Source organism: Leptonychotes weddellii, chromosome 4 (genome assembly GCF_054177405.1).
Source record: "Leptonychotes weddellii isolate Sample4059 chromosome 4, ASM5417740v2, whole genome shotgun sequence".
Lineage (NCBI taxonomy): Eukaryota > Metazoa > Chordata > Mammalia > Carnivora > Phocidae > Leptonychotes > Leptonychotes weddellii.
The window spans coordinates 131,204,475-131,221,474 of record NC_138372.1 but is presented as its reverse complement, the minus strand read 5'-3'; the positions used below and the strand labels follow the sequence as shown (position 1 = coordinate 131,221,474).

The window sequence follows — 17,000 nt, the reverse complement described above, 5'->3', positions numbered from 1 at the left end:
TGCACCTGGTACTTAAAACAAACAAACAAACAAACAAAAACAAAAAAAACCCCCATGTGATTCTATTAAGCTGAGAAGCTTGAGGAACTCTGGTAGGGGACAATGACATTGAATATAAGATCTTTAAATACTTAGGAGATGGTTACTACCAGACGTATTGTTTTATCATTCTTTCTGTATCCCCTTTGTAGTTCCTATTTCACATTTGTCCATTTAGTTGTACCTTAAACATTCCTTTACCAAGTGTCTATTACATGATGTGTGCTGTACTTGGAGGTAGAATGAGAAACAGGCATAGTCTTTTGAGCTGGGGTGAGGGGCAGATAATAAATAAACAAAGGAAATATATATGTTTTTTGTTTAAATTTGTTTACATGCATATATATAATTATAAATTATAATAAACGCTGTAAGGAAAACAAGTTGAATACTGTGATAATGAATTCAGGGGACCTACTTTTATAGGGTGGCTAGGGAAAGTCTAAGGGGTGATACTTTAGCTTAAAATTAAAGAACAATTATAAAAAAGTCTACAATCAGGTGGGGTCTGGTGGTGGCGTGCAGGTGTATGTTTGGGAATGGGCAGGGAAATATTCTATGTGGAGGTAAGAGCATGTACAGAAGCTGCACATGAAGGAAAGCTCTCGATGTGTTCAGGGAACTAAAAGAAGGCCATCATGGCTGACATGAAAAAGCTGGAAGAGAAAGACCCAGATAAGTTTGGAGAGAGAAGTATGAGGGCTAGGTTTGATATGAGTTGCCATGAGGAGCCATGTAGGAGCCACTGTGTGGTCTGAGAAAGAGCAGAGCAGTAATGTGAATTGATGTGATTTCAACTCAGTCATGTCAAAGAATCTTTCTACCTAAGTACTTTTCAGCAAGGTTTCTAGTTGCTTAAATAGATTGCAGCCACTTCACCCCAGTGTTTTGACTCCTACATTCTCAGGAACTGTTGGCCTTGTTGACTGGAGCAGTTGTGGATGGACATGCTACCTTGCTGACAGAATTTAGTACAGAATTTAGTACGTTAAACGTGTAGAGTGATAACGAAAATATTAGGGTGCAGATAGGTTTTCCTGGAGTGGCTTGGGGTCTTAGCTTCATCTTCAATTATTAGGAGCAGTGGAAAAAGAGCTTTTTTGTTTTTACCATCTATGTAGTGGAAAGAACTACTTATGTAGGTTATAAGTTATATAAGTAAGGGAGGAACTATAGATTTTTCTTTAAGAACATGTGTGAGTTTGTTTTGCCAGATTTCTTTGTGCTTCCTGTGTTCTTCAAATTCACAGACTAATGTGAGTGTTTAATACCTTTTACAAAGTCCTTCTGCAAACCAATTTCCAAAGTATATATATTCTGGCTTATTATTGTCACAGGTTATTTCTGTCTTTGAATTTGAGTGTCGTATAAACATTAAAACTTTCTTTGGAACTAGTCCCAGTAGAGATGAGAGTCTTCTAGCTAAGTCACCTATCAAAAGGCACATCAAACAACCCAGTAACTAAGTGTCCATCTGCCCTACAAGAGGTCCAAAAGTTCAAAATAATTAAATTAGATCATGACAAGTCTAAGGTTTATATTAACCTTGTAAAGAAGGAGAGCGTGACAGAAACAATGCAATTTTAAAGGAGAACCTTGCAAACACTACCTGTAAAAATTGTTTAAAAAGTAATATTCAGATGATTAGTAGGAACAGGGCTTCTTAAAAAAAACATTTTCACTACAAAGCCTGGGATACATACAGATAGAAATGGTAAGGATAGTGAGCCAATTGAAATGGAGACTGGAAGCTTTATTGGTTTCTGCAGGGGAAGTCATTGAAGAGAATGATCTGTGCTCTATGAAACACCTTGTCCTCCAGTGCTTGTGTGAGATCCAGAATGAGGCCAAGTCCACTGACAAACTAGCAGAGTTTAGGCGGATTGCTCATCTCATTCCTTACAGGGACAAGGACAGGTGAATAACTGAACCATGGGAAAGGACATTGAGTCAACGGAGAGAAACAGAAAATGACGAGGGCCAGAAAAAGGGATTCTCTCTTAGAGCTTGTCCCACTTTAGAGATTTAGTTTAAAAGTAACATTAAGATGGTGAATGTAACTGTTCTCCACTTGTTATAAAAAGCTCTAGACCTAGTATCTCACATAATTTTCCCTAGGGCAATATCACTCCTCTTTGAAAAACAACTTTGAAAACATTTAAATATATATGCAGAAAAAAATAGCATTTTTCCCTAAAATTGTATTTATTGACAAGCAGATCGTGGAAAAAAAAAAAAAAGAACTTCACTTTGTGTAGACATCTGGAATGGAATGCAGGAATTATCTTTTATATTCCACAAAATAATATACCACATTATCTCCATTCACTCTCCATTTTCAGACTGTACTCAACAGGCACATCATACAGGAAACCTGCGCGGTTAGAGAGAAATTGTGGAGAAAGCAAGCCTGGAGTTCACATACGTGCAGACGTAGAGCGTGCTACGGGATCAGCGACGGCACGAGGCGTACTGGGGACAGCTCTGTGTCGATGTTTCCACGGGGAATATTAAGAGCGGCGTTGTGAGCTCAGAAGGAGAGAAGAGCTTCTAAAAGAAGGAATATCTCCGAAGGAGGAATGAGGACATGGTTCACTCAATGAATATTTTCTGAATGTTTCCTGTGTGTCAAACACGGGGGCTACAAGGCGCTTATTGTATATTGGGGGGATATAGATAGTAAAGAGATTTAATCACAAAAGAGTGTGATAGCAAGGATAAAAAACGCTAAGTTTATTGAGTACTTACTACCACTTAAATGCTTTTCTATCTTACTTAATTTAAGCTTTACAGAAAACCTATGATGTTTTGGCAGTTTGCTATCGACAGTTGTTTTTGTTGCTCCATTTTAGAGCTAAGGACACTGAGGCCCAAACAGGCTAAATATATCCCTAAGCTTCCTCAGCTGATAGGTGGGAGAGTGGAGATGCAAACCCAGCTCTGTGTGGCTTCAGAGGTCATGATTTAGCTCTCCGTTACATTGTCTGCAGGAGAGGAGACCAGGCAAGGAACACAGAGATGGGGCCGGGATCTGGCCTTGTGGAGGGAAGGGGGGCTGGGGAATACTTCCTTAAGAAAACAACTTGCTAATCGTTTCGCTTCCGCTAGGACTCATCTGTCATTTTCCCACCAAGGGATGTCCACAGGAAAGTTGCTTCCAGGCTGCGCGTGAGAAGCCGCTGGGTCTCATGGCAAAGAACACTGACAGCGAGCCTCCCCGCCTGGGCTGAAGCCTCCCCTCACCGCTTCCGAGCTATCGACCTTAGGCAAGATTCTGTAAAATGGAGATAAAAGTTTCTACCTCATAGGTTTATTATGGGAATTGAATTAAATGAGCTTATCTCTGTAAAACATTTACACCAAGCACACACTACATAAGTATTTAAATAAATAGGTTTGCAAAGGCTGCATTACCAAAAATATCTGTAGAGATTCTTCTTTGGGAGAGTTGATCACAAACTCTTTGCTCAAGAATGCCTCCCAGTTCAGAAACTTTTCTCATCACAAGCGCAATAGCAAGGTTCTTCGTGGCTAGGAGGGAGGAGGGCCTCAGGATGAGGTGGGCTGGTGCCTCGTTCTGGGCTTTATGAAGAGTCTGAGGTTTGAGTTCAGGCATTCCTGGAATCAAATCTTGGCTCTGCCTCTTGGATCTTGGACAAATCATTTAATAACTTTATTTGCAATTCCCTTATTGGTGAAATGAGAAAAATCACAGCTCCTATAATTAAATGAAATACTTTTTTACGACAAAGCTTGACAGAGAGGAGGGACTAAAATGTCTGTTACAAATATTACCCCTTACTGATGGAGCTATTTAGGAAAAAAACCAATTTGTTTCTGAGTCTCACTCTCCTAGCATATATATCAAGACCTATGGAAGTTATAGGTTTTCTTAAAGATTTTATTTATTTGTCAGGGGTGGGGGAGAGCACACAAGCAGGGGGAGTGGCAAGCAGAGGGAGAAGCAGGCTCACACTGAGCAGGGAGCCCGATGTGGGACTCGATCCCAGGACCCTGGGATCATGACCTGAGCCAAAGGCAGTTGCTTAAGCAACGGAGCCACCCAGATGTCCCAGAAATTGTAGTTTTTATATACATAGTATTAAAGAAGCTAAGAGAGTAATTTTGCTTCAGGGAAACACAAAAAAATGAATGGGACAGAAAGGGAAGCCCATCAAATTGCCTTTCTTGGATTGTTTATCAGATGTAGTAGTCGACTTCTATTTAGAGGTTACGTGTACTGCTGAGAGACAAGCTGAATGCCTCTGGAGGTTAACTTTCTCCTTGCTTCTGGCCGCTTAGCGGAGAGCTGGCTCAGCTGGACAGCCAGTTGGTGAAGACACAGCAAGGCTGTTAGCTGGTGTCAGCAGGACGTACAGGTGGGTCAGGATCTTCCTTGGGCTCTCATGTGTAGACTTTGGCCTTAAAAAGATGTAACTACTACCACTGTTTCTGAGCCTGGACATCTCTTGAAATACTTTCTGGTTCTCAGAGAAACTGGGTGCTGTCCAGCCTGTCTGAGGCCAAGCTGTACAGTGATGTGGGCGCAGGGCACATTCTCTCGTGGTACGCCGCCCCGTGACCAGCCTGCGGGCCTGGGCAGGCCCCTCTTTCCTGCAGTCTGGGCCATGGGGTGTGATGACTGCCTATGCCTGGCTGTGGAATAATGACAGTGCAATGCAGAGGCTCTCTTCTAAGTTTCCTTCCCAGTGATATTTGCACCATGTCACACTACGGATGTGTATCCATGATCCCCTTGCATCAAGTTCCCAGAATACATGTCTTTAAATTATACTTGGAGCTGCAAAATGTTCTCACAATAAGGGGCGTGAGGGCCTGAGACTAATGTTTGGTGAATAGTCACATGGACAGAAACTGTGGACAGAATGGCCCATACTTCATTATTTCAATGGTCTCTCCCCCTGCCCACCCCCCTTGCCTCTCTCTTTTCTTGGTGCTGAGTAATTGCAGTTGATTCATGATTCACATAAGTTAGATGCACATATGACCCAATTTATTTTACGAGGGGCTTTATGATTTCAGGGAAAGGACCCATCCTACACTTGGGAAGAAATAGACAAGAGGTGAGCGGTGTCTTCTGTCCAGAGGTGGGGAAGATGACAGCGGCGGTGGTGGTGGGCACCGATGGAGGACAGGGAAGACCGCGCTGGACATTGTAGTGACGGGTTCACAGGTCTCCAAGTCAAAGACCACTTTCTGAGAAGCCCTGCAGTGGGCAGGAATGGGCCTCTGCGTGCACTCCTACTGTGTTCAGGCATCGATGGGGGGGGGGGGCAACCTAGAGGTCACGTGGCCTTGGCGCAAATGTGGGAGTGACTCCAGTGGGATGACAGCTGGATTTCTCAGGCAACCATGCTCCACACAGCAGACCCGAGTCGTGTTGTCTATGACCACTGCAGCTATAATAAAACCCTATAGGATCTACTCTCGGATTACTTCTGGGCTTTATCACCGGCCACTTTCCTGCTGACTTACCTGCTCCTGTCCTGCTGGCCTTCTTGCTGCTTCCTGAGCACATTGAATATTCTCCTGCCTTTGCAGTGTCTATTTTATCTTTCTGGAAAATTCTCATCATATATATCTGTATGGTTTACCCCCTCAATTTGGTTTTCCACTCAAGAGTTGCCTTCTCAGAGTTGCCGTCCCTGACCATCTGTCTAAAATAGCACATGCCCCCTTACTCCATCTTACTCCCATTTATTTTTCCGCATCGTGTTTGTTTGTCTTCTGGTTAACTCCATTAGCATGTAAGCTGTATGAGAGCAGACCTTAATTTTGTTCACTAGTAAATGACATGCACCTACATAAGGATCTATATCACATAGTAAGTGCTTAGTAAATATTTTCTAAGTGAATGGATATTTACTTACATGTCAGTCAACCCACACAATCTTTCTTATCATACTTTATTATATACCCAGAGGGAGATCTATTACTTTAAGACATATAGCAGTAAGAATTACTTTTATAATCTGCTGAGGAATCTCTACCAGGGAGATGAGAAAAGTCCTCACTGATATTTAATTTTGTGACACAAATTAGTGGGGAAAACTACTTCCTTATTTTTTTAGTAGACTTCATTTATTTACAGTCTCAGACCCAAGTGAGCTTTTCTAACAACGCAGCACACGCCAGTCTCTAAATCAATATGAAGTCTTTTGTTTAGGCTTGAACACCATTGTGTTATGTTTTACTCATCATTGTGTAGTTAGTCTCTGGATGCTGTAACCCCTCCCACCACCATCCCTACCCCCTAGGCCTTCATCATTCTCTCTCTCTCTCTCTTTCTTAATGGCAAAATTCATTTTACATCTGAGCTACATTTTTGTGCTGAGTTGACCCCATTGGATTACTAGTCTCCATGGGGTTCAAGGACTCCACTAATCAGTATCCTATACTATTTTAATGACCACATGGAATGCAATCCATTTTTCTAGATTATTACAGTTGATATTAAACGGAACTCTGCCTAAGCCTGATTCTTTTGACTCACCACTGGATGCCTCTTTCATACACTCAGTCTGTTGCTGTTTATCATTATTCCTTGTTTATATTCCTCTCACCCGTTTCCATTTGTGCGAATGTGTTTGTGTGTAGGCCAATTTTACTTCAATTTTAAAGCAGGATTTCATGAGATCCAATTAAGTATTTTTCTAATGCTCAAATATACAGTGTCTACTACAGGATTCCTTTTGTGTTCTAATTTTGTAATGAAACTGAAAGGAAATCAATCAAGTTCCTCTGGCATGGGTTGGTTGTTATAAACTCATGCTGTTTATTGCTTATTCTGAGTTCCTCTGGATTTTACAGAAACATTTTTCAGTATGTTTCCACTACTTTGGTAGATTATTACTAAACCTAAATCACACTACTTGTTTGTTTTCAGGAAATCAATACTAAGTTTACATTTTCATATTTCTTTCTTCTATCTCAGTTCTTCCTGATTTTAAAATGGCATTTAACACAACATGATGCAACAGTTCTCCTGACAAATGGATGTGTATCCACATTACTAGTTACTTATAATACATGAAGTTTTCCAAATAATTTTACTCCTAAAAATACCATATTACATAAGCATTCCTTTAAAACATAATGTTCTGTTTTATAGAGTATAGAGAAGGGGATAGTTATAAACCATGGTTTTAGATTTGGTAATCTACTAGTTTCCTCATGAAGAAGAGACATAGAGATGTCAATGTACGAACTTCCTAGGCCGCTATAGCAAAGTACCACAAATTTGGTGGCTTAAAACAACAGAAATTTATTCTTTCATAGTTCTGGAAGCCTGAAGTCCAAAATCAAGGTGTTAGAGGGCCATGCTCCCTAGGAAGTCCTAAGAAAAAGTCCTTTCTTGCCTTTTCCTAATTTCCTGTGGTCGCCGGCACCTCTGGGCTTATAGCTGCCTCCATACACTCTCTGCCTCTACCATCACATGGCCTTGCCTCTCTGGGTCTCCTTTGTATCTCTCTATTGAAGTATCCCTCTCCTTTCTCTTGTGAGGAAACCAGTCATTGGATTTAGGGTCCTCCCTAATTCAGTATGACCTCGTCTAAACTTGATTATGTCTGCCAAGTCCCTACTTCTCTAAAATAAAGTTACATTCACAGGTACTAGAGTTTGGAACTTATTTTTCTGGTGGACACAATTCCACTCACTACAGCCAAGTTCCCCAAGCTCTGAATCACTGGCCAGTCACCACACCGAAAATATACCAGGAGAATTGTCTGAATCCATTTGGGCTGCTATGATAACAAAATCCCATAGACTGGGTGGCTTAAACAGCAAACATTTATTTCTCACAGTTCTGGAGGCCAGGAAGTCCAAGATCAAGATGCTGCAAGACTGAGTGTCTGGCGAGGGCCCACTTCTTGGTTCATAGGTGGCCACCTTCACACCTTCACACATGGCAGAAGGGGCTAAGAGCCTTGTGGGAACCCTTCCATAAAGACACTAATTCCATTCATGAAGGCTCCAACCTCATGACCTAATCACCTCCCAAAGCCACACCTCCTAATATCATCACATCAGTTAGGATTTCAACACATGAATGTGGGGAAGTACGAATGTTCTGTCCATAACAAGGAAAATCTAGGCAGTGGTCCTCAGTCTTTGTTTGCTCTCCTACTCAGTGCCCCTCCATGGCACCTAGGTCAAAGGCTGGCCCAGTGTCTTGCTCATTTTTACTTTTTCTTTCTTTCTTTCTTTCTTTCTTTCTTTCTTTCTTTCTTTCTTTCTTTCTTTCTTTCTTTCTTCCTTTCTTCCTTTCTTCCTTTCTTCCTTCCTTTCTCCTTCCTTCCTTCCTTCCTTCCTTCCTTCTTTCTTTCTTCTGCTTTGAGCCGCAACCTGGTTCTAAGAGATACTGGGAGACAAAAATCTGAAAAGGCAACATATCTCCCAAATGGCACTGGCAGAGAGACAGAGAGAAAGAGAGAGAAAATTTCTCAAAAAAGAACTACATACTGAACCAGGTTCTTTTAACCTCTTTACCTCTTTGCTTCCCCTGTGGAAAATCCTACTTCTACCATGGCAAATTATGGGCTGGATCCCTTTCAGAGGGATTAGAGGGAAGCACTGAGCTCTTGATAGAGGTTTGGATGCCTCAAATAATTCCCAGAGGCAATAATTTTATCTTTTTTTTTTTAAAGATTTTATTTTATTTGTTCATGAGAGACACAGAGAGAGAGAAGCAGAGGAAGAAGCAGGCTCCCAAGGAGCAGGGACCCCGATGCAGGACTCGATCCCAGGACCCTGGGATCATGACCTGAGCCGAAGGCAGACGCTTAACCCTCTGAGCCACCCAGGTACCCGGCAATAATTTTATCTTAATTATTTTGTAACTTAAGAGATTGCTTAAACCAGAGGTGTGCTGGTAAGCTGGTTCTACTAAAAAAAAAAAAAAAGTCTTGATTTGTAGTATTTGTCAATTTACATGGTGTGAATACTCCCACCGTAGTCAATTTCATGCTACGAATTGTTTAACAACTGGCTTGCAAAACTCCTGAAAATTTCACAGTTGGATCTTGTTAGCTAGTATGAGTTGGCCCAAACACATCACTGAATCAGTTCATCAATTCACTGTATGACAGTGCCAGAGAGCTTGCCGTGCCACAGAAAGAGTGGATAGGAATATGGTCCCTTTATGATTTGGGATCTGGAAAATATGTAAAAGAGAGCATTGAATATCACAAAAGTTTAACTATTTTTAATTTCAAAGTGCAAATTACAACAATGAAGGCAGCACATGGGAATGATCAGTTATTTCAAAAGTTATAATCCTTCATGTTGGTGAGGATACACTGTCATGGGAATACTTACACACTGCAGGTGGATATTCAAATTGTTGTTGATTTCATAGAAAACAATTTGACAGCTTTTACCAAGAACCGAGGAAAATTTCATGTCCTTTTGTAATGTAATGTAATGGTATTTTTTGGTTAAAAAAAAGATGTCAAGCCCTATAAAATCAATTAAATCTTCAACTTCATCTTCTACCTTTCTCTTCTCTTACCAGCCCTGAGCACACTGTCCTTTCTGCTATTTCTCAAACATGGGCAGGTACCACCCTTACTTCTGGTCTTTGAACCTACTGTTCTCCCTCCTGCACTGTTTTCCCACTGATATTTGCATGCCCTACCTCCTCATTTCAATCTGGCCCCTTATCTTTTCAGAGAGGACTTGTGATCCAGACGATGCGATCTAAAATAGTACTGCCTCCACCACTCTCTATTCCCTTGTTTGGTATTATTTTTCCTTCTAGCACTAATTACTGTATAATATTATGTTATTTATTGATTTGTTTATTTTCTGTTTCTCCCAACTGTAAGCTCCATGGGGCAGGGATCACATTTATCTCATTCCTATGGAATAGCCATACCTAGAACAGTGACTATCATGTAAGTAGGCACTTGGTAAGTATTTGTTGAAATAACAAATGGATGAATAAATGGATGTGTGAATGAATCTTAAAAATCTTTTCTGGTTTACACATATTGTCAGAACCTGTTCTTCTTAAGGTCTGTTTAATATTCTCTCATAGTTATGTACCACAGTTTGCTTAATCAATCTCCTATTGAAGGATACTTAGATTATTTGAGGGTTTCTTCTTATATTGAATATCCTGAAGTGTACATTTTACACCCTTGATATCTGTAGGTTAAATACCTAGAACTAGAATTGTTGAGTTAAAGGATATGTATTTGAAATTTGGTAATTATTACCAAATTGCCCCCAAAAGGAGCAATACAAGTTTGTACTCTTCTACAGATTAAAAAAATCTTAAAAAAAATCCTATTTTGAATTAAAAAAAAATACCTGTTAACAAATAGACCTAGATGGATATTTCAAATTTATGATGAAAAATACAGGTACTTCAAACCAAAAGCCAGCATCAGGGTTCATGAAGAAACACTAGAAGAATTTCCATTCCGATTAAGAATAAGACAAAGAAGCTCACCAAAAACAAAAGGGTTGGATGGAGCAGGACTTTGGAGAAACTGAGAGGCATGAGATAAAGAGTTGGGTGATGAGGTCAACGGGGCATTGCACGGATGGATGTGCAGGTGCACACTGCACGAGCACATCTAGGACAGTGCCATTCACATGATAGACAGCACAGATTTGTATATTCGATATGACAATTTTCTGGAGATAGCAGAAGACCATCTTGTTCCCACAAAATCAGGATATTATGACAATTTTCTGACAGATGAAAGGAAACTCTCTTGAGGAAGAGTGCCTTATTCTAATTCCCTCAGAGGTACAAAATGGTCCAGTGTTGACTCTGAAAGACAGCATCAGAGGATGACCCAGCTCAGCCCATCCACTATGTCAGGAGCTGAGTGGAGCCAAGTTGCCGATGGAACATTGTTGCCATTAGAGTGAGCTCTGTATGTGGTCTGGGCTAATGAGCCATGAGCTCAGTTTTTTCACTGCAGTCTGGAGAGGACCATCCACTGACACCTGCCTGTCATTGACAGCTAAAGATCATCTGGAAGAATTGAGACCTGCCCAAGGTCTGGGATTTGTTGAAAACTATTACTTTACCTGCCCACAGCATACACAAGCCTCTTTAAACAGAGGGTGGTTTCTTTGACACCAGAGAGATGGTGTGTGGGAAGGAAGCCTTCCAGCACCTGTTATCAAGTGAGATAGGATGGACATATGTCTATATATGAATGACACAGTATTGTTTGATAAATTCAAGCAATTGTAAATGCATGGTATCTTTATACACATATTACTCTGGATGAGTGTGTGGAAATGTAATCCAAGAATAGAATTCTCTAGAACAAATTCAAGCTTTTTAAAAGAAAAAGACTGCTTAGGTGTGCCTGGGTGGCTCAGTCGGTTAATCATCTGCCTTCAGCTCAGATCATGATCCCGGGGTCCTGGGACCGAGCCCTGCATTGGGCTCCCTGCTCTGTGGGGAGCCTGCTTCTTTCTCTCCTTCTGTCTGTCCTCCCCACTCATGCTCTCTCTCTCTCTCTCTCTCAAATAAATAGATAGAATCTTTAAAAACAGAAAGAGACTGCTTAGATAGGAGAAGCAGAATAATTATGTAATAAGTAGGAAAAAAAGAAAAGGAAAGTTGAGTAAGATTGGAATGAAGATTACCAGAGAGCACATATTCTCATTTTTTAGATCAAAATGAGCTTTATTGTCTGCATCCCCAAGTCCTCCCAGCTTATACTTTCTGTACAAACAAATTCCTGATTAATGCTATACTAGGGTGAGGAGACTCTTCTCATTACTATAGGGAAGGGGTGGTGTTTTGGGAACTCTGAACCTCCAAATGCTTGAAGCCAATCCCATAGGAACAGACTTTCTCAACTTTTGGTTATTTCCAGAGCAGACTGATTCCCTTATTAATATGAACTTTGAAACATGTTTCTCTGCCTAAAAATGTTGTTAATGATACTACTATTGTCTATAAGAACCTTTCAAGACCATATCATAGTCGTATCCTTTATTTAGTATTCTCATTTATGCTCTTGTCTAACATTATAAAACACAATTGTGTTGTTAAATAATACTTAGGAAAATATGCAAGAGGATTATAAAATGATTTAAAGACATAATCTGAATTTAAGACTCAAGAGAATATGGATCAAGTACTGAAAAAATTCTTAGATCTTTTTACTCATTCATTCAAGAGCGATTTATTAAGCACCTCATATGTGAAGCATTTTGCAAGCTACTGTAAAAGGTTGAAAAGAAACAGGAAATATGGCCCCAAGTTGACTTGAAACTTATAGTGTGAAATAAGTCAATCAGAGAAAGACAATTATCATATGGTTTCACTCATATGTGGAACATAAGAAACAGGGCAGAGGATCATAAGGGAAGGGAGGAAAAACTGAATGGGAAGTCATCAGAGAGGGAGAAAAACCATGAGAGACTCTTAACTATAGGAAACAAACTGAGAGTTGCTGGAGGGGAGGTGGGTAGGGGGATGGGGTAATTGGGCAATGGGCATGTGTTATGATGAGCACTGGGTGTTATATGCACCTGAAAATTATTGAACACTACATCTGAAACTAATTATGAATTATATGTTGGCTAATTGAATTTAAATTTTTTTAAAAAGAAACTTACAGTGCAATAGGAAAGATGTGGCATGCTTATGTGGAACCAACAAGAAAGTGAGGAGTCAAATGACAAAGCACCAATGCATTGCTTGGGCCACAGTGAGTAGGTCGGTTTACAAGTGGTATAGAAGAAACAAATGTGAATTGAAGTGTGTGATTTTTTGGAAGAAGTAGAATTTGGGCTGTACTTTAGACTAGGGTGGATTTTTCAATTCATTAAACAGTATGAGTAATGACTTGTAGGCTGAAAGAAGCACGGCATTCATTTCTATAACAAGCAACTCAAATGGAGCAGAGGATTCATGTGGTGTGAAGTCTAGATAGCTGGGAGGGAGGACAGGGAGGGAGCATTGGAGGTGCCAGATTAAGGAATGCCTTAAAATCTGGGCATGGACATTGATTTTAACTTTGCAGACAATGAGAAATTTTTGTCAGTTGTTGTATCAGTGCTCTCCAGAGAAATGGAACCATTTTGTATATATGTATGTCTATCATTATCTATAATATTTTATTATATATATAAATAAAATATAATATTATATATCTATATCTAATGAGATTTATTATAAGGAATTGGCTCACATGATTATGGAAGCTGGAGTCCCATGATTTGCTCTTTGAAAGCTGGAGAACTGGGAAAGCTGGGTAAGTCCCAGTCATCCAAGGGCAGATGACTGATGTCTCAGGTCAAGGTCAGACAGAGAAAGCCTATTTTCTCCCTTCCTCCACCTTTTTGTTCTGTTCAGCAGATTGAGTGATGCCTACCCCCATTCAGGAGGATCATTTGCTTTACTCAGTCTGCTATTCAGACGCTAATCTCTTACAAAACATCTTCACAGACACACTCATAAGTAATGTTTAACCAGATATCTGGGCATCCTGGGGTCCAGTCAAGTTAACATATAAAACTAACCATTACAGCTTTTGAAGAAGGGAGTAATGCAATTCGAAACAAAAAATGAAAAACTTCCCTTCAGGAAAGTTGACTTGTGGTAATGGGTTAGGTGGTCAGAGGCAAGACAGATGAGGAGCCATCAGACATAAATAGGCTCTTGCAGGAATATAGAAATGAAGTTATAAGGGCTGGATAGGATTAAGGGCAGAGGGAAGAAAAGTCAAAGGTTTATTTTATAGGAGGAATCTTATAGTATTTGGCGATTGACCTGGAGGTGGGTAGGTGAGTCAAACATTTTATGTCTGGATGTAGCTTTAACAAAAGTAAAAATTTTGAGGGATGAATCTGGTTTCAAGAAGGATGATTAGGGTTAATTTAGCATACAGGTTTCCATATATTCAAGTGAAAATTTCGGTAACTGGAGGTACATATCTAGAACTTGGGTATGAGACCATGTTTGAGTGCTATGACTTGGTGAGGGTAAGAGACAAAAGACCTTTGTTCTTCCAGATAACCAAAGGTTATTATAAATGCTGATCAGTGGATAGAGACGTTTTCATGTATGTAATAGTCTCATAGCATAGTTTTAATAAACCTTAGAGCTTATGGGGCTCAGCGTTCCTAATGGCACTGAAGAGAGGGGGTCATAGGATAGAGTACTGAAGAAGTGGAGAAAGAGAAGAAGATATTTAGAGTCAAAGGAAGACAAGCACCTGAGACAAGCCCTGTGAGAGGTAGTGTTCGCGGCAGGTGAGGGAGCCTTTGGCATGCGGTTGGGTGTAGAGCAAACCAGAGAAACAGGGAAGGTGGGAAGAAGAACAAACAGAATGCAGGTGAAAGAGGTGGCTCCACATGTTTTCTCAAGGTTCCTGTCACTTGTATAATAAAAATAAACTGAGTAGCACCAAGCAGTGCCTGACATTAAATATTTACAATTCTTAGCTATTATCATTAAAAGTAGTAGTAGGTTATTAAAAAAAAAAGCAATTGTTTCCTTCTTTTCTTCTTATATGGTATAGTTACTGTTTATATTCTGACTCCTTCCCTAAAGTGGGTTTCTTGAGGGCTAGGAAGCTTCTTTCTCCCTGATCCTTGGATATGGAAAAATTAATGTGCCTGGTTATACTAGGTCTTCAATGATATTTACAGACTATATATTAATCCATGGGTGAAAGAATGAAATGTGAATGAATGGAAGAAGGGAGGAAGGAAAAGAATGTAGATTTATATATTTTGGGCCAGAATACTCCATCTTAGAAATTATTCAGCTGGATGATATAATCTAGCTACAAATATAACATAAAGTGCTTTTATTCAGTAAACCTACTAGATTTGAATCAGGAAAATTCTGCATATGTGCCTTGCCTTCTGGGACTTGACATTATATAATGAGGTAAAACTCCAGCATGAATTTTCTGTATCACAGAGTCAGTCATACTCTGGGTAAGATCATGTTTCCCAATCATAGTACACATAACGTCTATCTTAAAAAAATAGAAAGGCAAACTTGGAACATGGGGTTCCCTGGTATCACGTTATTATATAGCATCTTTTAGAATGAGTGACTGTACAAGAAACATTAAGTTTAAACCCTAAATATACTCTCCTTTCTTAATCAGTGGAACGAACACAGATAGTTCCTGTGGTAGACATGGGTGCTCACCAAGGTACCCGGATCTCCTTCTGGGAACATGCCCCCTTGGAATTAGGTGTGGCCATGTGACTTTTTGGGTCAATGAAATTGAGTGGAAGTGATGAAGATCACTTCTAAGTCAAAGTATGTTATGGATGGTGGGCGTGCTCCTCACACTCTCATTCCTGCCTTGGTAGATTCTGAAGCAACGTATTGATAAGGTGGCGCCATAAGATGATGGAGCCTTTGTCATTCTGTGCCCCTGAATGTCTATGATGACAGCACACCCTGCTGACCCCTGTTGGACACAGTGTGAATGAAAAATAAATGTTTTAAACCACTGAGATTTTTGTGGTTGGTTGTGACCACAATATAATCTAGCATATCCTGACTGACAAAGTCCTTCTATAAGAGAAACAAAAAAAGATTTTCTCCCCATAATTCTGAGATTGTTAGAGAAATGATACTGTATGACTATGTTATTGCCTTTATATAGATAAAGTTAAAATACACTAAAAACTTAAAGGTCTATAGATCTTTTTTTCGAAGCTGAAGGATTAAAGCTGCATTTCATAATTTGTTTTGGTTTTCTTACTCCATCAACAACAATAGTGTCTCTATATTTTTAGTATGCCTAAGGGGAATTATTGCTAGTTCTGCTTTTACTATTTTATGTCTTCTTGAGAAAGGTGATTAGGTTTTATTTTATATTTATTTGCTCTGGGTTCAACATTAAGAAAAGGATATAAAGATCTATGGTATGAAAATAAAAGGTTTGTTTTATTCCAATACAGAAGCGAAAGCCAATTTAAAATTTTTGTTTCTAAAGGTTGAAGTCAAGGAAAAATGACAGGAAGACCAACTTGTTTACCGGTCCATATTATTCTTTATTTCCATAAAATCTTCTTTTAAATGTTCATTTTACATGCAAATGCATAGATTTTTTTCCCCCCACTCTGTCTCACACACATCCCAGAATCCCCTGTGAGCTATCAGCCTGGGAGAACAGCCCTTTAAGATTTTGCTGTCTCTATTCATTGCATATACTGTAGCTTTGTACGTGTTTATTTTGCTAGTTATATGTGTTCAGGCAGGAATTCAAATATGTGATTCTCATTCTTGCTTTCCAAGAGAATTCTCCTGAGGGGAGAAAAACAATGTACATGTTTCTCTTCGTATTTGACAAAACCAAAAACAATCCTGGATTTAGACCCTTACAAGGAAATATGTTCCACACAAAGTAAGAGCAAGGGACTATCTTTGTTTCTCTTCCAGCTTTTGATCCGGCTCACTTTTATTAAGAGACAATATAGACAGCAGAGCATTAGCTCTAAAACCAGAAGGTCTTTCCTGCTCTATTCCAAGCAGGAGGGACAGAGCATTTACAGAGAAGCACAATTTTTTCAGTGGAGGAATGACGGGGCCATGGTCGTACTCTGTGTCTTGAGAATCACTGATAGAATCTTTTCATGTTGGGGCTCAGTGAAGAAAAGTATGTGTGTCACTGAGGGCAGGAAATGCTTAAAATGTTTAAAGGGGAAAAAATAAACAGTTTAAAAACCAGTTTAGGGGAAAATGGTGTGACTCATGGAAAAATATCCAAGTTCAAGTCAGCACTCTCATAAGGTTTCCTGGGCCCATGAGTGCATGAAGTTCATAAAAATGTCCCCACCATCCAATTATGATTACTCTCTGCCTTTAATTACTTTTCAACTAATGTGGAACTCAAGATATTATTAGCCTCTGCTTTGCTAGAGGTAGACCGCTGAAAAGGAACAAAAAAAAATCAGAATGATGAATAGAGAATGCTGCTTGAAAAAAA

The 17,000-nt window shown here is 39.7% G+C and overlaps 1 protein-coding gene across 1 annotated transcript in view; it reads left to right on the top strand.

Moving 5' to 3' along the window:
• The window catches only part of RUNX1T1 (RUNX1 partner transcriptional co-repressor 1), a 218,024-nt gene extending 202,756 nt beyond the window's left edge, over positions 1-15,268 (top strand). Inside the window, 2 exon segments of the mRNA XM_081817130.1 lie at positions 12,487-12,502; positions 15,165-15,268. Coding sequence (XP_081673256.1) covers positions 12,487-12,502; positions 15,165-15,268 — 120 coding nt within the window.
• The last annotated feature ends 1,732 nt before the right edge of the window (positions 15,269-17,000 follow it).